Raw genomic sequence first — 22,291 nt, forward strand, 5'->3', positions numbered from 1 at the left:
AAATATTAGGATCAGCAATTTCCATCCGTAAAAATAGTAAATAATCATGAATTATGTCTGGCATAAGATCAAACAATAGGTGTTGTCTATGGCTTTGTCATATTAATTACTGCTGTGGCATTGATGGTAGGGGCAGATGTTATATATCAACTAATAATTAAGATGTGTTAAGGATAGAGTTGAGTATGAGGAAAGAAGAAGAGATAGGATGGTAGAAAAGTGTTTGCAATTTCAAAGGGTGAAGAGGGCAGAGGCAGCAGTAACTTAGGATATATTGTTAATGAGGAAAAAAGGAAAGAAAAAATAGAAGTTAGAAATATAGAGAATGAAAGAGAATGGAATTTGGACTTCAGCAATAGAAAAAAGAGAAAGGGAGACAAGGGAGATAAAGAGTGGCAAAGACTACAGATTCAAAATATGCTAGTCAAAAACCCTATCCCTTAAAAAACAGCATGGGAAAATAACACCTTCAAAAAAAAGAAAGAAAGAAAAACAAGGTTAGAAATGAGGGGAGAGAAACAAATATGTATAAGTGTCTTTGAATCAATCAGTACACATTCACATAAAACAAAAACCAAACACAGAAAACTAAAACCAAAAAGCAAAACAAAACAAATCAACAGCCAAAAAAAAAAAAAAAAAAAGAAGTGAAAAAACTTGGTGTGAAAAGTTGGGAAATTAAGGAGTTATTTCCACTGTGGTGGACAGAATAGTCAGTGAGCATATGTGTTTGCTATCTGTGCCCACCTAGTTTTCATTTCTTCTTGATGGATGAACCCAGTGTAAGAGTCTGGGCTGTGGGCTGTGAGTCCTTTTTATTGTGTTGGTGACTGAGTTGAAGGTTCAGGTTTAAGTCTTCCCAACTTCCCTTCTTGGGAGATTGCAGTAGGGGGACTGGGCTGTGGCCTGGGTGGCAGAGCCACTGGCTTGGCCAGTGGTGAAGCAGCTAGTTATGTCTGGCAGGCCCAGGTGCCAGTCGGGGCCAAGCTGTGGTCTCTGTGGGCCAGCAGTGCATCTGTGGGTAGGCCTAGTGGCAGAATGGCAACCTGGCAGGCCAGGCTGTGGGCTGGCTGAGAAGTTGTGGGCCTAGTGGGCAAAGTGGTAGATCAGGTGGAAGAACTGGGGAGACCCAGGTGTGTGCCAGACTGGTGCCTGACTTGGGGGGCACCCAGGACCCAGGGATCCATTGGGTACTGGACTGGGCGGGCTACAGTGACGGGTGGGTGCTGGCAACCCAACAGGGTGCTAGTCTGGGTTAGAGCTGGACCAGTTCTGGACCAGGCAGGTGCCAGAGTAAGGAGGCCTCCAAGGACTAGGCTGGTGCTAGAACCCAGTAGATACTGACCCAGGTGGGCACCTGGACCTGGGAACCTGGTGGGTACTGGACCGGAGGTGCTAGGAACTGGGTCGATTCTAGGACTTGGCAGGGTGGGCCCTGGAAACCTGGTGGGTGCCAGGATTGGTCAGCCAGGCAAGTTGAGAGCCAAGTGCCCTCACATCCACCCTTCTAACTTCCTAATCCTCTGTAGCTGGCCTGTGAGCTGCAGGACTCATGGGGTTGGGAAGGGCTGGGTTCTCTGTAACCTCTCCAACTTATGTTTCCCCAGGTAAAACGCTCTCAGTTTTTGATTTTCTATGGATTTCTTAGGTTCATTTAAGTTTTGCTAGGCTCAGATAGATTTGCACAGACCTAGCTGTGAATTCGTGGATCTGAGTTTCCTGGTTCCATTGACGCTGCCATGCTGTAGTCCCAAGATGGCTCCTGGATTGGCTTTCCATGAACAGTTGATCAACTTGGCACCTTTTTTTTGTTTTAGATCCGTTCAAACGAGTCAAGCAATCTCTGATTTGGCTAGGGAAAACTGTGCCTCCAGTCTCAGGATTTTTCACTCTAAGCCTCAGGGAGAAACAATATTCCTGCTGTTTGAGTTCTAGGTAGCTGAGTTAGAAGAAATGCTGCCTCACTCTAATCCATCATCTTGCCACCTTCCCAGAACACACTTGTCAAGGTTATTGTAAAATATCCTTTCTTGGAACTCATTTGTAGAATTTTTTCAAATTCTACTCATTTGTAGAATTTGTAGAATTTCCACAGTTAGTAAATGCTTCCTTGAATAATTTATTTATAGCCTTTTATGAATAATTGGATGTACTTAATTATGTGAGTCAGTGTTTTTTTTTTTTTTTTTCTCATCTTAAAAGGGCTATTTTCAATTAAAAGCAAACCCAGGTGCTTGGATACTGAAATTACGCCAAGGAAAATCAGAAGATATTTATCAAATAGTTGGGTGAGTTATATTAACCTCTTTAAAATTTTTATGTGTGGATAATTGTTTAGTGCAATATAACCAATATCATCAAAACAGCAATTAAAATGTTAAGATTGGTCCAAGTCCAATTATCAGCAAGATGGCAGAATATGATTTATCGGGACTTATCTATCCTATAGAATTTGAACAACTGTTCGTGTACAAAAATCCCTGTATAAAAACTAAGGAAATCAGGTAAGATACTATAGCACCTGATTGTAGCACAGAAATAAGGAAAAATGCATTGAAGAGGATAACAAGACCAGTTTTGTTTATCTTCAGCACCTTCTTCCAACTCCTGCTAGCATAGCCTAGAGAGAGATAGATCCTTTACCAGAGAGAGAAGAAAGCGAACACTGAACTTTGTCTTGGATTCAAAACCCAGGCCCACTCTAGTAACACCCAGCACCAAGCAGGCCTCAAAGCCATTACAGCCCTAGACTCCCAGCCAATACCCACAAACTGATCCTCCAGGACCTGGTTTCAAGCAAGATTCCATAACCCCAGGCTCTAGATCTGCCTGATGGACTCAGTTTCCAGGCCTGCTCCACCGTTAGGCCTACCCCAATACTCTGGGCCAGCTCCCACAGACTTGAGTGTCTAGGTCCATCCTAGGGCCAGGCTAGCCCCTAGAGTTCAGATCTCCTAGGCCCTAGCACCAGGCCAACCCAACCTCTGCTTTTCCAGCTTCATGATGAGCCCAGAGCCTGGGCAGCTCCCATAGTTCCAGGATTCAGGCCTCCCATGGATACAGGCTCTACATCTGTTCCAGCATCTTGCTGGACCTCATGACCCAGGCTCCAGTGAACCTAGAATCTAGGCCCACCCCACTAAACTCCAGTGTCTGACTGGCCCCCACCAACTGTTGACCCTTATAGACTCAAGTTTCTAAGCAGCCCCTGTAGACTCCAAGACCCAGGCCCACTTGGACTCAAACTTTAAGGATCACCCTATATACACTGGCTCTAAGCCCATCCTAGTGGACTCAGGTGGCAGGTATGTCCTGTAGACCCACTTACCAACCCTAACCCAGGTCAGCCCCTGTGAACTCAGGCATTAGGCTAGACCCTGCAGATTTAGGTTCCACATCCTCCCTCCTATAGATCATACCACTCAGGCCACACAGAAGGCTTACTGACAAAGGGCTCTCAGAGAAAACCAGTCTGCAAATACTGGAATAAGTCCTTAAACTTCCTCAAGTGTGCTGACACCAACATAGAGCCACAAGGATCATCAACAGTCAGGGAATTGTAACATCACTAAAGGAACAATGCCTTACGATAAGGAAATTCTGCCATTTGTGGCATTGTGGATGAACCTGGGGAACATGTTAATTGAAATAAGCCATGCATGGAAAGCCATATACTGCATGATCTCACTTTATATGTGATACCTAAAAAGGTTAAATTATAGAAACCAAGTGTAGGATTGTGACCACCAGGGGTGAGGGTGGAGTGGTGAAGGGATGGAGTTGGGGAGGTATTGGTTTACCTGAACTTTCATTTAGGAGAAATGAAACAAGAGCTCTGTTGTACACCATGGTCACTGTGGTTAATAACAGTGTATTATATTCCTGAAAATCTCAAGAGTAGATTTTTAAGAGGTTTTTTTTTTCTGTAGATGCTCTCAGTGGGGTAGGGGTGGGTGGGTTGGAGGTTCACAGGCTTAGACAGGGAGGTAGGGGAGGGGGAAGGGGGATGGGAATGGGGAACGAGAATAGAATGAGTGGAACATAACTTTCCTGTATTCATATATGAAGACATGACCAGTGTAACCACATCATGTACAACCACAAGAATGGGAAGTTATACTCTGTGTATGTATTATATGTCAAAATACATTCTACTGTCATATATACCTAAAGTTTTTTAAAAAGTTTTCATCACAGAAAAATATTTGAAACAATGTCTATGTGAATTTGCTCAATTTAGCCATTTCATGATGTTTGTGTTTCAAAATAAGCATAGTAAAAATATATAATTTTTAATTGTCAATTTTAGGATATTATAAGAAAGTTCACAAATAAAAGTAAAAAATACAAACTACCTGTAAAACTGTGATGGTTGCTTGTACATTGTTTTATTTCAAGGATGGAAATTTATTTTCTCACAGTTCTGGAGGCTAGAAAGTCCATGATCAAGGGACCAGCCTCTGGCAAGAACCTTCTTGCTGTGTCATCCCATGACAGAAGGCACAAGGCGACAGTACAAGAGAGGGCCACACTCACCTTTAAAATGGCACCAAACCCTCCACAAGAGTGGAGCCCTCCTCACAGCCAAATTCCTATGGGTCTTACCTTTTTTCAAAATAGATTTTGGTTTCTTTTTCTTTTCTTTTCTTTTCTTTTTTTTTTTTTGGTAATATTCTTTTTAGTTATATATAACATTAGGATAGTTTTTGACATAATCACAAAAGCATGGAAGCTCTCAGGGTCTTACCCTTTAATAATCCATCACAATGGCAATTAAGTTTGAACATGAGTTTTAGAGGGGCAAGAATTCAAATCATAGCAGATGGTTGATTTCCCATATTATCTGAGAATTTAGCAAAAGGAACTGATGCTTTTACATTGTGTTAGGAAGAATTGAAAGAGAGTAAGTTCTCCAGGAGGGCTGGCTTGCAGAAGTGTTCTATAGTACAGAGTTGAGAAAGTGACCAAAGAGAAAGTCCTCTCCTAAGATTCCAAAAGTGAAAAAGCAAGAAGCTGCTCTCAGCTGTCTGACAGTACCCAGAAAGCTATGCATTTGACACTGGAACACTGATGTAGAAAATCTCATGTATCCATGACTGCTGGCCAAAAGAAACTAGCCAAGCATTAGCACATAGCCTCACTCACTTCTCAGGTCCAGAAGCTATCTGGTAGTAGAATCTGTCAACCAGAACCATAGCTGCAAAAAAGTCTACAGCCAGCCACCAAAAACATGTTCAATTTTCTGACTCCTGCTTTATAAGGAAGTTTCCTACCTTATCTTGGTATGCACCTCATTTCCACAAATAAGTTCTTTCCAAAAACATTAACAGTGTCATTGATCATCACTATTACCTCTGCCACCTGGTAGAGTGGGGTTGAATTAAAAAGCATCTACTAATTTGATTTCTGTTTTCTTCCCTTTGCTAAAATTTAATGAAGTTGTAAGTAGTTTCTACAACAGAATGTTTGAGTACACAGTAAAAATATCAAAAGTATTTAAGCATAACTTCATACTCAATCATTCAAGCAATTTTGAAAATTAAAGAATGATCTGCAGTATATATAATATAAAATAAAAATAATAAGGTGTTACAAACAGACATCTGTTTTGTGAGTCTTTGCATCAGTGACCAAATACCTGACAAGAACAGCTTAGAGGAGAAAATGTTTATTTTGGGGATCAAGGTTTCAGAGGTCTCAGTGCATAGATGGTTGACTCCCTTCCTCTGGGCCCAAGGTGAGGCAGCACATCATGGGAGAAGGACCCAGCTGAGGAAAGCTGCTCAACTCATGGTAGGGTCAGGAAGCAGAGAGAGATAAAGAGGAAGGAACCACAGCAAAGAACAGTCCTTCTAGCCACAGTTTTCTAGTCAGCTCGTTCAAACCTCTAAATATTCCTACATTAATAGGAGCTTTTGGGGGACACCTGATATCCAAACCATAACATCAGATACATTTTCAGTCTTGTATGTTTTACAATACCCTTCAAATTTTGGCATTTGAAAATGTTTAGTGGATATTGAAAAACTGACAATGTAGAATTCATTTAATATATTAAAAACTTACTTTAAGTCTAGAAAATGTTTCATATTTTTTAAAAATATTTTAGTTGTCAATGAATATTTTATTGTATATATAACATATATATAATACATACACATGCGTACACACACACACACACACACACACACGCACACAGTGTTGACTATTGAACCCAGGACCTCACACATGCCAAGCAAGTGCTCTACCACTGAGCCACAACTCCAGCCCCACAAAAATGCTTCAAATTTTAATTGTCATTGTAACATAACAAATTTGAAAGTTTTGAATTTTGTCATAGCCTTATTGTACAACAGCAAGGAAAGCAGTAGTTTAAACTTTCCAAGTGATACTCAGTATCAAATTTAATCAGCTATTTTTGTGCAGTTTAAATTTATATTAAACATTATTAGATGATTTTTTAAATATACTGTGTATCTTATTAACTGAGTATAGACACAGTAAATGATATACACATAAGTAATACCACACATTTATGGCAAAATGAATTGTTTGTGTCATCATGATTGTATGTATAGTCTTAAATTATGAACATCAGTGTTTAACACCTTTCTGATTTTAGGCATAGAGGAACTGACTCTGAACCAGACATTGGAGATGTCATTGTTGTATTAAATAGCTTCAAGAGCAAGATACTGGAAGTACAGGTGTGTGAGGCTGAAGCTTTTTACAGGCTTTATTCTTAATATTAACATGAATAATTTTCCTTCATTTTCATTCTACAAAGAATGTTCCAATTATACTGCCTAAAATGTTATGTTGAAACTCTTGCATCGAAAGGAAGGAAGATTAATGTCATGAAGGGAAACAGCTTGAAGAAAGAAGGAATAACTTTCTTTTTTTGGTTATGCTGTGTTACTGTAGTTGCCTTACCTATAGCCAGATAATGTTACAGATTATATTCTAGAGCTAAGATCAGGAACACAGGTTGAAAAATAAGCCCTAAAAAGAAAAGGTGATGTCTCTTTCCTCAAAGAGAGAAAAAGAATATTTTTTTTACTTTTTAAAAATGTTCATTTTTTGTCTTTTATTGCCTTTATTACAAGGGGAATATTCAGTGTTGGCTGGTATAGTTCTTTTAAATAAATCAAACTTTCTACTTAAGGCTAGTAAAAATGTTGGATAAATGTTTAAATCTAAAAAGCACTTTAGGATCTGACAATAATGAAATAGTAAGGACAGAAGGAAATAAAATGAAAGGGAAGTTGAGAACCTAGAAAATTTAAGCACAGAAGCTTCTCTTGGTCCAAGAAAGCAGCTATTCCCTGGGAACATTTGTCTTGTCACATGTGAACTGTCATTTTTATTTAATTTGCTGGGTTACAGGATCAAAAATTAAAACCTGGGACCCATGTAGAGCAGGTGATTTTTTTAGAAGACCCCCCTGCTATGATAAACTGTCGTATCTTCAGGGTAAGGACAAAACAGTAAATTATCATGTAATTTTTTAGTTCAAGTTTGTATCAACAAAATAATCCAGGAACTCTTAATCTTGAGTTGGTACTAAAATAGTTCCAGATTGATAGCATGTACAGACACCTGGCAGAAACATTCATAACTCTGGAATAAGATTAAAACAACCTAAACTGCAAATCAAATTTTCCAGATGTAGAGGACAGCACATGGCCAAAGATAAGCAAACACACAAAACCAGGAGAAGCAACAGAAAACAGACATCAAGATTCCAGACTTTATATTTGTTGACACAGACTCTGAAATAACTTTGCTTATTTTATTTAAAGACATTAAAAAATGCTTGAAAATAACTTCAGGAAATGGAAAACTATAAAAAGTGCATATCAGATTTTTTAAAAGTAGAAACCAGCACAATGCAGCACCAAAATTAAGCATTCAGTGGTTGACTTTTACGTGCCTACAGTGAGAATTAGCAAGTGCAAAGATGGATAGCAAGTATCCCAAACGCAGTAGGAACAGGAACAAAGGAAAATACAACAGACAGCATAAAAGATGCAGTGAATACAGTGAGAAAGTTTAAGATAGTAGGAGTGGGTATGATACTGGCTGTGCCACTCAGCAGCTGTCTGACCATAGACAGATTACTTAACCTCTTCTGTCTCATTTTGCTCATTTACAAAATGGGTTTTAAATAGAACTTACCTTATTAGAACTGTTAGGATAAGACAGTTTAGCTTTGTAAAGTACTTCATGAGTATTTGTTGAATGAATCAAATCAGTTTAAATGGAATTCCAGAAGATAGTGAAAAGAATGAATATAGGTAGTATTTGAAGCAATAAATGGCTAAGAATATTTGAGTCGTTGAAAAATATCAGTTAAAAATAGTCTACACTTTAATTATACCAATGTTCTTGAGATGTTTTCTAGTAATAGTTTGATCTTCTAACTCTCTGACTCTCAGAATTACAGCAATAAGGCAGGAAAAGGCAACTTAAAGGATCAGCCCTAAACACCAATAACCCACTAAGAGGAATTCCAGAAAGAACAGATAAAATGGAGGAGAGAGAGTATCTTATAGCAAAGAAGAGAAAACACATGTTCATGTCAAAAGAGAACACAAATTACCAAGTAGGATAAGAGAAAATGACTCAGAAATCCTAAGAGCTAAGAAAAAGCAGGTCACTATAATAAATACACACTGTCAGTCTTAGAATTTGCAAAATTAGTGACAAAATATAGCAAAACAAAGCCTTTAACATTCTGAGAAAATTTATTTTGAATCTAGGTTACTGCATCTAGCCAAATTCTTAATCAAATATGAAATTTTCTGAAGTGTAAAGATTTAGGAAAACTTCTCACATCCCTTCTTGAAGGTGTTTGTCAGCACAGTGAAGATGAGGACTAAGAAAGAGGATAGGTAGTTCAGGAAAAGGTGCACATAACCTGTAAACAAATGAAAACAGCATATAGTAAGAAACAGTTAATTGTGAACTCCAAGAAAAATTTCTTCAAGACAGGAATTTCAGATAGATAGCAAGAGTAATAAACTGCAAAGTGTTAGAGGTATGGGAAGGAGACATGTATGTAACTACACAAGAAAAGATAACATTCCAAGGCAAAAAAAAAAAAAAAAAAAATGCTCTCCATTGATGGAATATAAGGAGGAAGAATTCATTTGAAATAGCAAGTGTCCTATGAGTAGAACAGTTGTGGTCTTATTTTAACTGTACAAAGGAAATAGGATTTTCACTTAGCTTTTCAGCCTGCTTTGTGGATAGTATTTACTTTGTCAAAGCAAGCACTGAATACTGTTTACTAACTTGTAAGTCTTAGAATCACCATAACAAAATGCAAAGGATGCAGTTATGTTTGTCTAACAAATGTGTTACCTACATTTGCAAAATTCAGAAGTAAAGGTTTAACTATTATCAGTTGGGAGATAGAGGCAAAGGTTGGAAATATTAGTATCCTTATAAAAAGGATGCAAGAGAAACTGTTGAAGTTGCTGGAATAAATAAGTATTGTTTAAAGTTAAAAAATTCTCATTAGAAGAACTAGATGAAGATATAACTACCAAAACTTCCAGACAAAGAAGAGAAGGAAGACTAATGTGAACTGCTCATCCATAAGCACAAGAGTAAATGATGTCTCAATTCTCTGCACACAGAAATAACTACCAAATAATGTGTAAAGTTGATAAATGAGCAAACCCAGGTGTAAACACGTTATTTAATGGCATAGAAGTAACAAAAAAAAAATGAAAAACAAGAGACTGAATTGATAGTTGAAGACTAGACTTAATTTATAACCTTGTGCTTTGGTTATCTCCCGGATCCTGACCCTGTTTAACTAACCTTCATAACGTTTAAGTCTAAAATTTTTCTTTCCAATGTTATCTAGGTACAAAAAAAACCAGACAAAATTAATGAAGATATCCTTTTTGATAAGCATGAGAAAAAAGGAATGTGGGACTCCATTAAAAGGTATTTAGTATGAATAGTCTAATATATAACTAGATTAATAGAGTCAACTATGTGGAAATCCTGCATATGGTAAAAATTCAAGTGCACAGATCCTCTCCTCAAGGAGAAACTGGGGACAGCTTAAAGTATGTACTGTACAAACCAAAGGAGAAAAAGGGTATATCCAATTACAGGGAACCTCAAGAAAGACTTCTTGTGGGGGTGTATAGCGAAGATCTGCTCTAAAGGAAAAGTAGGATTCAAAAGTTGGAGATAGAGTGAAGGTACCTGATTACATGAAGGCAAAAAAACTAGATATGTTTCTCAAAGAACAGAAAGTAGCCCGGCTTAACTACAACATTGAATATAATGTGGAATATATACATTACATTTTTATTCAAAAGAGGAAAGTATTGGCTCTTGTAGAACCCAGTAAGTAGGCCTCTCTTTAGTCATTAAGGTGATATGGTCTGGAAGTTTCTCCATCTTGGTTTTTACTATTTCTTTACCACTTTCCAAATAATACCAGTAAAAGTTCCAAGGTTGACTTAGTGGTCCCAAACTGAACTAACCACCATAACTCCAGTGACCACACCTGGGTCACATGCCTATCTCTAGAGCCAGTGGTAAGGCCTGTCCCACCTAACCTTCTTAGAGTGAAGTTGGAAGAGAAATGATTCCCCCCAACCAAATCATTGTACTGCAAGGGGAACAGATGTTAGACTGGTAAAATCAAAAGCTGTCTGCTATAGAGAGAACTTTGAAAATAACGTTTTAATGATTTGGACTTATTTTGAATTATGATGGTAAAGCATTTATCAAAGGTAAGAAGTACAAACTTCAGACAAAGTAGACTCATCAACCTAAATAGATTCTGTTATACCAGTCAATTTTGAACTTTGCCCATTTTAGCTATCCTTTCCTATAATTGACTTGTTCGGTAAGAAGAATCATGTTATTCTTCCATAATTCCATTGTTTTCTTACTTGGAGGATTACAATAAAAGAGTTGAGGGCTGGGGAGATAGCTCAGTTGGTAGAGTGCTTGTATTGCAAGCACAAGGCCCTGGGTTCGATCCCCAGCACCACAAAAAAAAAAAAAAAAGAGTTGAGGGCAGGGGCCAGAGCTCAGTGGTAGAGTACTTAACCTATCATGTGTGAGGCCCTGCGTTCTAACCCAAATACCAAAAAAAAAAAAAAAAAAAAATTTAAAGAATACTTTTGTACTTGGCAAACCATCTACCAGGATGATTGTAAGTTGTTGAATTTTCCAAATTTTAGTTATTCTAAACATGTTTATATAAGTGATTATTAGTTAAATATAAATTTTATATAAGAAAAATAAAAATTATATACAATATATTTATACAATATGACTACCTCAAGTAAGAGTCAATCATTTTTGTATATACAAAAATGAGATAGGGCTTGTCTGGATCCAAAAAGTAATAGAATGACAGGTGATCCTAATTAAGCTCTGGGATGGATGTAAGCCATTGAGTGAACACAGCTCCCTAGCCTCTCTGTTAGGGTACCCAGGAAACGTAGATCTTTGTAGCCTGTGTGGTTGGAGAACATACCTAATCAGAGGAACTCCAAGTTATAGGAATATTTAAAATAACATTTTAGCATGGGGAAGCCTTGTTAGCAACACTCACAGACCTACTCTATTACCACATAAATCCTGGATGTTCCATAGTTACACTTCCGCATTTTATTCATTCTCTCATCATTAGCCTGCTCTTAAAGTTTCAAAAGACTGGATATGGCCATGGCAGGCTATAACCCATCACTGGTTTTTAAAACAACTTCTGCAACTCACAATGATTCAAAGATATTACCTTATTAACCTAGAGATAGTATAATGCAATCTATGTTATAAATAAAAGCTCATAAAACTTCAAGTGATATTGTCACATGTTCATAAATAATTCATTAATTGTCCTGATAAGTGTTTGCTTAAAGTTAATAACTATTTTGAAAGCCTTCAAATATTTATTGTTTATCAAATGTAGTACTTAGGCATGTAAATTTTACAAATATAATTAAGAAACTTAATTACTATTTTTATTCCAAGTTTCACAAGAAGGTTGCATAAAGATAACAAAAAGGAAAAAGATGTTCTAAACATTTTTTCAGTTGCTTCTGGACATTTGTATGAACGCTTTCTAAGGTAAGTGTAATTTTATCTAATATTTTGAAAAAGTAATACATGGCTCAGATCAGTTAAAGGATAAAGGAATGTACAGGCAGGAGAAAACTTTTCATCTCTTGTTTCCTTGATACTTAATTTCCTTTTCATACAGAAAACCAATAGTATTTTTATATCCTTCCAAATATATACTATAGGTAAGCAAATATTTTTTTTCCTTTTCTTAACCTTTTACCCAAATAGTAACAAACTGTGTACTGCTTTGTGCCTTGCTTTATTTTAAGTTAACAATTATGAGGTAAGTATATTATTTAAATACAGTAAAATTTCATGTTTGATTTGTTTCGGAGTAATCACTTTCTTTAATGCTAGAAAATATATAATTTATAACAAGATGTGATAGGGGAAAAAAACATGTACAGTGAATTTTCCTGTTTTAAAAAGAAGAGGGAGGTGGGAAAAGGAAAACACATTTACAGAGTACAAGGGGATTTTTTTTAACTGTTTCTGTAGAAGGATCACGATGCCTCAGAAAAGTTTGAATTGTAGTGTTGATATTTTAACATGGATCTTTAAGCATATTCGTACCTTCTCCATTAAGAGGTGTAGAATAGAAGCAAGAGGATCAGGCCCAGGGAGGAGCCAGTGGAACCCTGAGGCTCCAAGAAGGCTGCAGGCTTATGGGGGCTGAGGTCTCCGCTGCTCTCCTCCCTGTCTTTTCCTACCTTTCTTTTCCCTGGGCATCTCTGAAAATTTCCGTTTGGAGAATGTTGGGCCTAGATAAAAAGTGAGGCTAGGAAACTCAGAACGAGAAAGTAGGGGCCACACCTTTGGCCATAGGGCAAGAGAGGAAGAAGGTGGTAGAAGCCAGTTAGAAGCACCATGAACTCCCAAATGGGGACAAATTCCCTCAAGTTACTCTCTCAGACTTGGATGAATCTTCACCATAAACCATGGAGACAGAACTGCAAGTGAGACATGGCGGCAGTAGACCTGTAGTCCCAGCAACTCAGGAGGCTGAGGCAGAAGGATCACAAGTTCAAGGCCAACCTGGGCAACTTAACGAGATTCTTTCTCAAAATATAAATTTAAAAAAAATGTCTGGGGATGTAACTCAGCAGTAGAGCACTCCTGAGTTCAGTCCCCAGCAGGTTGGTGGGAGGGAGGGAGGGTGTCCTGCTGCTGTAGGAAAAAAAAAAAAAAAAAAAAAAAAGGATGGCGGGGGAAAAGAAAGCGGGATCTAGGATAGCAAAAGAGTGGCCTGTGCAGTGAATTTATCAGTGGAGACATGTCATTTCAGGGTTTGCAGACCTGATCCTAATTCAGCAGTAGAACCATAGTTAGGCTCTAGCTCAGCTAGGTAAGGCCATTTCAGACTCGCTTCTTTGTCAGCTAGAAGAAACATAACCAGTTTTGTCTCTGCCAAACATATAGATTTCTACCTTTACATAGCATAAATTTGATCAGACATAATAATCTTTGAAGATATTTCAGTTTGAGTCTCCACAATTCATAGTGGAAAACTACAGATTCATGTCTTTAAATATTTAAAAGTGAGGATGGACTCCTATTAAGGTTAATTTATTATATTGCATTTAATATTTTTTATACAGAATTATGATGCTTTCTGTTTTACGTAACACCAAAACACCGGTGAAATTTTGGTTCCTAAAAAATTATCTCTCACCAACATTTAAAGTAAGTACATTACTCATTTCATAGAGTGTCTAAAAATAAGTTCATATAACATTTCCTTTTTTAGAATGAGCCTTTGAAATGTATATTTACTCAAATAACAATTTTTAATGAATTTTAAAATGTGTTTATATCTAGCTGAAGAAAACTTTCATGAAATTCTTATTTAGAGCCATGTTCAAAGAAAAATGACAGCAGGAAAGTATGTTTAAGCAAGTCAAGACCAAAATGATGGGGCTGGGGAGATAGCGTTGCAAGCACAAGTCCCTGAGTTTGATCCCCAGCACCGCAAAAAAAAAAAAAAGATCAAGATGATTAGTTGGTTTTCATGATAATATAAAATTGCAATAGGAGATAAATTTTTAATTAAGAAAATTGGATTTTGTCATATTTTTACATAGACAGACAGGAATAGTGGTAGTACAGAAAAAGAAAAAGAAAATTGTACTCTAGAAAATAGTTTTATAGTACTGAGAACTGTCTTCATACAGTTCATTAATTGCTGAGTTAGCGTGGACACCACAATCTCAGGCTATCAACATCTGTTACCCTTTACTCTGCCACATACTTGTACTGCAAAGTGCACTGTTCCTCCCTAATCACAGGTTACTAGGTACTTAACCTGCATTATTCAGTTGTTCTTCGTAACAGTCCCACGTGGTAAGAAAACCAAGCCTGCACAGTTGGGAGGTACCTAAGACTACCCTTACATTCCATAATTCCCTAGGACTCTCACAAATCAGAAAAACACTTATACTCAGTTTATTACCCCAGAAGTGTGCCCAAAAAATCAGTAAGGAAGAGGTGCAGAAAGTAGAATCCATATAGTCTCCCTGCTGTCCTCTCCCAGTGCAGTTGCACCTACAGGACTTATTTCTCCTAGCAACGGTGTGACAGCGCTCATGGAATATTGCCAACCAGGGATGCTCACTTAGACTCTGATGACTGGCATTTTTATTGGGTGTCAACCATGTAGACCCAACTGACAGCCTGCCTAGGCAACCTATGCTCTTGCCTCTGCAGAAGATGTACTAATGACTTGTGGCCCAAGGTGTTAGTTAGCATTGATTTTCTACTGTGGCCTAAGGTCCCCAGAGAAAGACATTTTTATGAGGCAGTTCATTCTGTAGGTGGAGGTTATCTTATGGGAGTCAGAGCAAAGAGTCACAGCTCTGTGTGTGTGTCCTTGATAGCACAGGCCTGAAATCACTTACTAGGAACATAGCTGAGATTTGAATCCAAGCATTGTGACCTCAAAGGTCAGGTGCTTAACCCTATGGAACAGCATTTCTGTCTCCTACCACTAACAGGGCATCCTGTGCTCATCTGATAATAGACCAAAGAAAAAAAAGAAAAAAAACCAACTCTGAAAAAGAGTTACACTGTTTTGTTACTCAATATTTAACAAGTTAATTTAACCAAACACCGCGTAGTTGCTAGGTGACTACATAAACTGAGATAATACAACCTAAACATTGTCTTAGCAGAAACTTATATTACTCATTAGAAAAATAGTGCTAATTATGAATTTAAAAATTCATATGCCATTTCTCCATGGCCACAAGAATTACCCTATTTGAAATATTTTTCTTCTTCTGTAATTTGTTTCTTTCTGTTGAATTTTTTTCTTTTGAAAACTTCTTAGTGGGGCTGGAGACATAGCTTAGTTGGTAGAGTACTTGCCTTATAAGCACAAGGCCCTGGGTTCAATCCCCAATTATCGCGCTCCCTCTGGCCGCAGAGAGAGACACGACAAATGTCTGAAGCTTTGGAAGTTTATTATGCACAGTCCCTCTCCTACACTTCTCTTACTCCCAGCTTCCGCGCACTCCAGCTTCTCCTCTCTCAGCTTCTTCTTACTCCCAGCTTCCGCGCACTTCCAGCTTCCAGCTCAGCTTCAGCCTCCGCCTCCTCTACTCTCCCACCCACCAGGCTTATATACACTTCAACCAATCAGGGGAGAGTACACGAGGTAAACGCGGACAGCTGCAAGCATAGGATAGGTACACGAGGGGGGCATGCTCTAATCACATCGTTAACTAGCCAATCATTGGAATTCGCTGGTTGTTTACTGTATAGCTGGCCGCTTTTGGCTCAGTGCCAGGCGCCATCTTGACCGTGCTCAAGGCTGGGGGTCCCGGAAACCCCGACATATCCCCCTTCTTTACTATTAAACTAAGGCTCGGGACCGTGTCTGTCTTAGGCTGAGTGGTCAGCATATGTCCTTACCCGTCATCAGAGCCTGCAGAGCATGCTGCAGCTCCTGTCTTAGGTTGGTACACAGCCACCTCCTTCATTACCCGTCTTTGACTACCGGTCCAGCATCAAGAGCCATACTAATGGGGGGCTGTCGGCCTTTAGGGCGGTCATGGCCTGATGAAAGATAATTTGATCTCTCTATTGGCTAGCTCGTAGATGCATGCCAAAATGAAGAGAAGGAGAGAAGAATGAAGAGAAGGAGGCCAAGGCAGAGGAGTACCACCATAGCTCCTAAGCTTGCCCGCTGTTTGACAAATCTATAAACAGAAGAAAAACCATATAGCCATATTAAATACAGAAACAATATACATCCCAGTAGAGTTACAATATGGGCAACACAAAACAGCTCTCAGGGAATAAATGCATCCCAGTCCCAAAAGTTCTTGCAAGGTATCCACTTGTTCTTATAATGAGTCCACTCTCTGATAGAGTCTCTATGGTCTGCAAGGCTGCAGCTGTATCTTCGACCAAATGATCGTTGTTATGGTTGTGTCAATGCTGCTACTGCAAGGACTGTGGTGGCAATGATCACGGCTGTTGCAATGTCAAAGCCTCTCCTGCTTCTCGACAATAGCACTGGCAATTCTACATCTGCAACAGAAACTAGGACTGGTAGGAAGATAGAAATGTGCATCAAATTGCACGGGTGGCAAAAGAACCATTCCAGCATTGTGAGAGATAGCACACGATTAGTGAACAGTTAAGAGGTGTTATTAGAAATGTTAGTTGGTAGAAGCATAAAAGGGAGGAAATACACAAGCTGATGTGGGAGGAAAAGCAATATCACAGCTAGGGTCAGCAGAACGAGTTGCTCTACTCTGGGTCTGATTTGTAGTATGATTCCAATGGCAAAGTGCAAAAATTCCTCCTGTTAAAGCAAAGAAAGGCTAGAGATATCCTTGTCACCAAAAGCAGCACGACCTGAAAAATCATCAGTAGAATTGACAGGCTTGTAGAGGAATTGGTGAAAAACAAGAAAAGGAAGGATAAGAAATGTGTTAGTTAGAAGTAAAAAATATGGCCAGGCTAACAATGGCCCATAGGTTCCGGGTTTGCCTTTCCGTCTGAGTTTTTGTTATTGGAGGAAGGCTCAGGCTCGCCATTGCGAGGAGGAGCAGCATCACTTGCATGCTGCTTTCCCTCAACAGTAACCAATTTGCACTCGTTAGCCCAACGTGTTTCCCTTCTGCGCCTTGGGCAAAGTCCTGGGGCATAGGGTGTAACAGATTTTACTATAGTTATCTCTTATCTTTTGTTAGGGCATTATCTCCTTGCTGCCGATTTTGTGCATCTATTGAAACGTATTGGCCTTCTCATCTCAACATTTCTATCGGGAAACCTTGCCACTATGTTTCTGCAAGCAGTTTCAACAGCTATTTCTTGCCACTGAGCTCTCCAATTAGACATTGTCCTCCAGATAACACTGCTCTGCATAGCTGTATCCAATAGTCTTAACTGCCTCTTTAAAGTTTTTCTAATGGTTGATGGTATCTCCATTTGCTCCTCAAATACGGGCAGGTTCTACAAATTTTGAAGCTCTTTTTATTAGGCTTAGGTTTCTCCTACCTTTTTCCCTTTGTTCTTAAGTTTTCACTACCACTTGGTTATTCCTTTTGGGGGTTCTTTGTGTTAGACTTAGTTCCCTTTTTTCCCTTGTTCTTAGATTTTTTGAGCAATTATTTTCTAGGTCACCACCACTCAATTTTTCCTCACTTTATTCTTTTTAAGAGTTCTTTTCTGTTACTATTAGATCCTGTTCATGAAGATCCCCCTTGTGGCACACTGAGCAGCTTTTCTTACTTTAGCTGTTTTTTTATTTTAATGGCGTCCCATGGTTTTTTAATAGCTCCCTGAGGGGTTGCTGCATTCAGACCCCATTGTTACTAATTTGAATGGCTTTAGTCATGGCAGTTACAATAACAAACAGTGGCCTAGCTGCCAGGAGCAACGAGATTACTGAAAGGAAAACTATCAAGTGTGCATTAGAATTTTTATAGCGGCTTTTCACGTACTACCTACACCCTAATTGGACCGCTTCAAACGTGTTTCTACTTTCACTTTAATTAGACCGCGTTCCACGCGTCAGGACCGCTGATGGCGTATCCTGATACCTTTTAACCCGCGTTCCACGCGTCAGGACCGCTGATGGCGTATCCCGATACCTTTTAACCCGCGTTCTACGCGTCAGGACCGCTGATGGCGTATCCCGATACCTTTTAACTGGACCGCATTCCGCGTGTCCCCAGGACCGCTGATGGCGTATCCTGATACCCTTTAACCCGCGTTCCACGCGTCAGGACCGCTGATGGCGTATCCCGATACCTTTTAACTGGACCGCATTCCGCGCGTCCCCAGGACCGCCGATGGCGCATCCTGACACCCTTTAACTTTTTTATAACCGGTTCAACTTGTATATAAAAAAATTTTTTTAAATATCTTACCTTGTTTTCTTTATAAGGCCTTCATCTTCCCGGGTTTCGGCACCAGTTATCGCGCTCCCTCTGGCCGCAGAGAGAGACACGACAAATGTCTGAAGCTTTGGAAGTTTATTATGCACAGTCCCTCTCCTACACTTCTCTTACTCCCAGCTTCCGCGCACTCCAGCTTCTCCTCTCTCAGCTTCTTCTTACTCCCAGCTTCCGCGCACTTCCAGCTTCCAGCTCAGCTTCAGCCTCCGCCTCCTCTACTCTCCCACCCACCAGGCTTATATACACTTCAACCAATCAGGGGAGAGTACACGAGGTAAACGCGGACAGCTGCAAGCATAGGGATAGGTACACGAGGGGGGCATGCTCTAATCACATCGTTAACTAGCCAATCATTGGAATTCGCTGGTTGTTTACTGTATAGCTGGCCGCTTTTGGCTCAGTGCCAGGCGCCATCTTGACCGTGCTCAAGGCTGGGGGTCCCGGAAACCCCGACACCCAATACTGACAAAAAGAAAAAAGAAAACTTTTTAGTGAAATACAACTTGTATACATAAAGGTACACAAACCGCAGATACACAGCTTTCCTGAACTGGGTTGAAACACCTGTGTCTCCAGCAGCCAGATGCAGAAGTTGCCAGCACTCTGGATCTATGCCTTCCAATCTGGAAAGTCTCCCCTCTCTTCCTTCACATCTTTGCTAAAAGTACACTTCCTTTGCTATAATCTTTTTTTTGATTGCACTATGCCAACTCTAATTCCCTCTTACCTAATCACTTTATTTCCTTCCCTTTTTTTCCTCCATAGCACTATCTTCTGTAGGTAACTCAATAAATAATTTCATTTATTTTGTACCTGCTGCCTCTAAAACATAAGCGTCTCCAGGGCTATCATTTATGGTTGTGTTCACTACTATATCCTCAGGACTACAACAGTGCCGGGCACATCATTTGTATGCAGTATGTTTGTGCATAGTTGCTGAATAAAGAAGAAAGTTTTCTTTCTAATTTTTCTTAATGTTTTATTTTGAAACTAAATCAGTGACTCCCAGCAGGTATTCTAGATACAATTTTAACATTTCAATTCACAGATAAAAATCAATCTTTACAAAGTAAAAAAAAAAAAAATTAATTGATCCTTACATTATTTTAAATCTACATTGTTCTTGCAAAAACAGAGGAAAAAACTTATTGATATAACCAGAAACTCATTATGGATAAAAATTAAAGGAGAAAAAGCGGATTTTAAATTTGCTAGCCTACCTTTTCCTGCACCGTTACCATCCCTCTGTTTTTATCCTCTTGAATGAAACTGAACCAAAATTTCATTAGCTACTTCTGGGCTAAACAGGGAATAAGATGCACCCATATGCTTCATAGTGTTTCCATTTAACAACAGACCACACATATAATGATGGTCTCATATAATTATAATGGAGCAGAAAAATTTCAATAGCCTAGTGACCTCAAAGCATGGTAATGTCATGGCACAACACATTACTCACATGTTGTGACGATGCTGATATTAACAAACCAACTGTGCTGCCACACAGTTATGTATAGTACATAACACTGTGTAATGATAATAAACAATTATATTTATTATTCAGAAACAGACATTGTTCTCATAGGAGAGGACTGCTCCATTTCATGTTCAGGCTAATGTGTGTTTTTGTCTTAGTTTTTAACAAAGCAGTTTAAAAAGTAGAAAAATAAAGTGTAAAAAATAGAAAAAGACTTTCAAAGTTTATGAATTAAAACTGTTTCAGTAAGATAAGGCTAATTTATTATCGAAGAAAGAAAAGATTTATATAAATTTCATAAAGCCTAAGTATAGTGTTTATAAAGCCTACATAGTGTTCTAGGCCCTCTCATTCCCTCACTACTCACTTCACTGACTCACCCAGAGCAACTTCCAGTCCTGCAAGCCCCATTCATGGTAGATACCCTATAGAGGTTGTCAATTTTTTATCCTCTATTCCATATTTTACTGTACCTTTTCTGTTTATATAAAATGCTTATGATTGAGTTTTAGTTGCTTCTACAGCAGCAGACTGCAGGTTTGAAGGCTAGGAACAATGGACTATACCATCTAGGTATATGTAAGCAACCCTGTGAAGCTGCAGTGACAAAATCATCCAATGACACATTTCTCAGAACATATCCCAGTTGTTAGCTGACACAGAGGTGTACTGCTAATATGTGAGAATATACAGAATCAGGTATCAAATATTCAGACTGTGGTAACTATCATGTATATTTAATTCTTGAATCAGTTATAAATCTCAAACATGAAACTCCTGTACAGGATCTAATTTATCAATTTATGAATCACTTTGTGCCTTTTGTTTTGTCATTTTTCTGATCAACCAGTATGTTAGCATATTCCTAAACTCTGATACATGGGTATTTTAAGATCAAAGGCTTTTCTTTCTGAAGTCAAGTTATCTCCAAACATGAGTAGTAAAAGTATAAAAACATTTCTCTTGCTTAATTAATGGACTAGTTAACATAGTCCCCTTACTTTAATGGCAGTATATAATTTTATATACTTGTCACCATTTTCATATTTGTCATCAATAGTTGGTGTTGCTCAGCTTCCTGTTAAACTGTAACACCTGGGATAACCAACTTGGGAGGTTTATTTCAGCTCACAGATCTGGAGGTTTCAGTCCATGGTTCTTTGGACCTGTTGATTTGAGCCTGTGGTAGCACTGTACAGCATAGGAGAGCATGTGGTTGATGACACCTTTTCATTATGTCAGCTGGGAAGCAACGAGGAACCACTCGGGTCCCAGTATCCCCTTCAAGAACACCCCCTCAATGACCTAACTTCCTAGGTACTACCTCCTAAAGGTTCCACCACTTCTGAATAGTACCACAGACTAGCAACCAGGATTTCCACACATGGACTTTTGGGAGACACTTCCCATAGAATTATGTCTAGCACAGACATAATTTATAGAAGTAATATTTAGACATTTTCAAGTTTGCTTTTGTATAGAATTGAACTACTTTCTCTTCCTCAACTATATGATTTTGTATGTATGTTTTTAGGAGATAATTCCTCACATGGCTATGGAGTATGGATTCCAGTATGAACTGGTCCAATATAAGTGGCCCCATTGGCTTCATCAGCAGACTGAAAAACAACGAATTATTTGGGGTTACAAAATTCTTTTCCTTGATGTACTTTTTCCACTAGCAGTAGACAAAATCATATTTGTCGATGCTGACCAGGTAATAAGATTAATTATTGTTTTTTAATAGTAATCAAATTTCTTTTACACTTCTGCTTGAATATAAGGGGTTAATTTATGTTGCTCATGTTTGTTGTCTTTGTTGCCATGCTACATAAATATGTAAGTCAAGATTGTAATGTATCGAGCTGGGGTTGTGGCTCAGTGGTAGAGCACTCACCTAGCATGCGTGAGGCCCTGGGTTCAATCCTCAGCACCACATAAAAATAAAATAAAGGTATTGTATCCACCCTAATGTATCAACAGAGTACCTTTAATTGAAAAACAAAAGGTCAGAATTCCAGGTGAAAATTCAAGGAATTGCAAGAGTAACACTTATTATTTAGGACATAACAGTTTTATATCGGTAGTAGTTTTTTAAGTCTGGGAATAAAAATATATATGAATCATAAGAGTAATTATATGAATTTTTGCAAATATGAGCTGAAATTTTTAAATTAACTATTTCTTCTTGCTGGAGAAGTTAACAGCAATAACAACCATCCTGTCATTTTTCCATCTTCAACATCGACATTCAACTAGTAACCAAATCCTTATCACTCTACAACTTAATGAAAGTAAT

The 22,291-nt window shown here is 38.5% G+C and overlaps 1 protein-coding gene across 1 annotated transcript in view; it reads left to right on the forward strand.

Annotated features, from left to right (window-relative positions):
- The window catches only part of Uggt2 (UDP-glucose glycoprotein glucosyltransferase 2), a 190,036-nt gene that overhangs the window by 150,516 nt on the left and 17,229 nt on the right, over positions 1–22,291 (forward strand). The window contains 6 exon segments of the mRNA XM_047554270.1: positions 2,203–2,288; positions 6,623–6,707; positions 9,878–9,960; positions 12,016–12,111; positions 13,704–13,788; positions 21,527–21,709. Of these exon segments, the coding sequence (XP_047410226.1) occupies positions 2,203–2,288; positions 6,623–6,707; positions 9,878–9,960; positions 12,016–12,111; positions 13,704–13,788; positions 21,527–21,709 (618 nt within the window).

The sequence above is a fragment of the Sciurus carolinensis genome, chromosome 5 (genome assembly GCF_902686445.1).
Source record: "Sciurus carolinensis chromosome 5, mSciCar1.2, whole genome shotgun sequence".
Taxonomy (NCBI): Eukaryota; Metazoa; Chordata; class Mammalia; order Rodentia; family Sciuridae; genus Sciurus; species Sciurus carolinensis.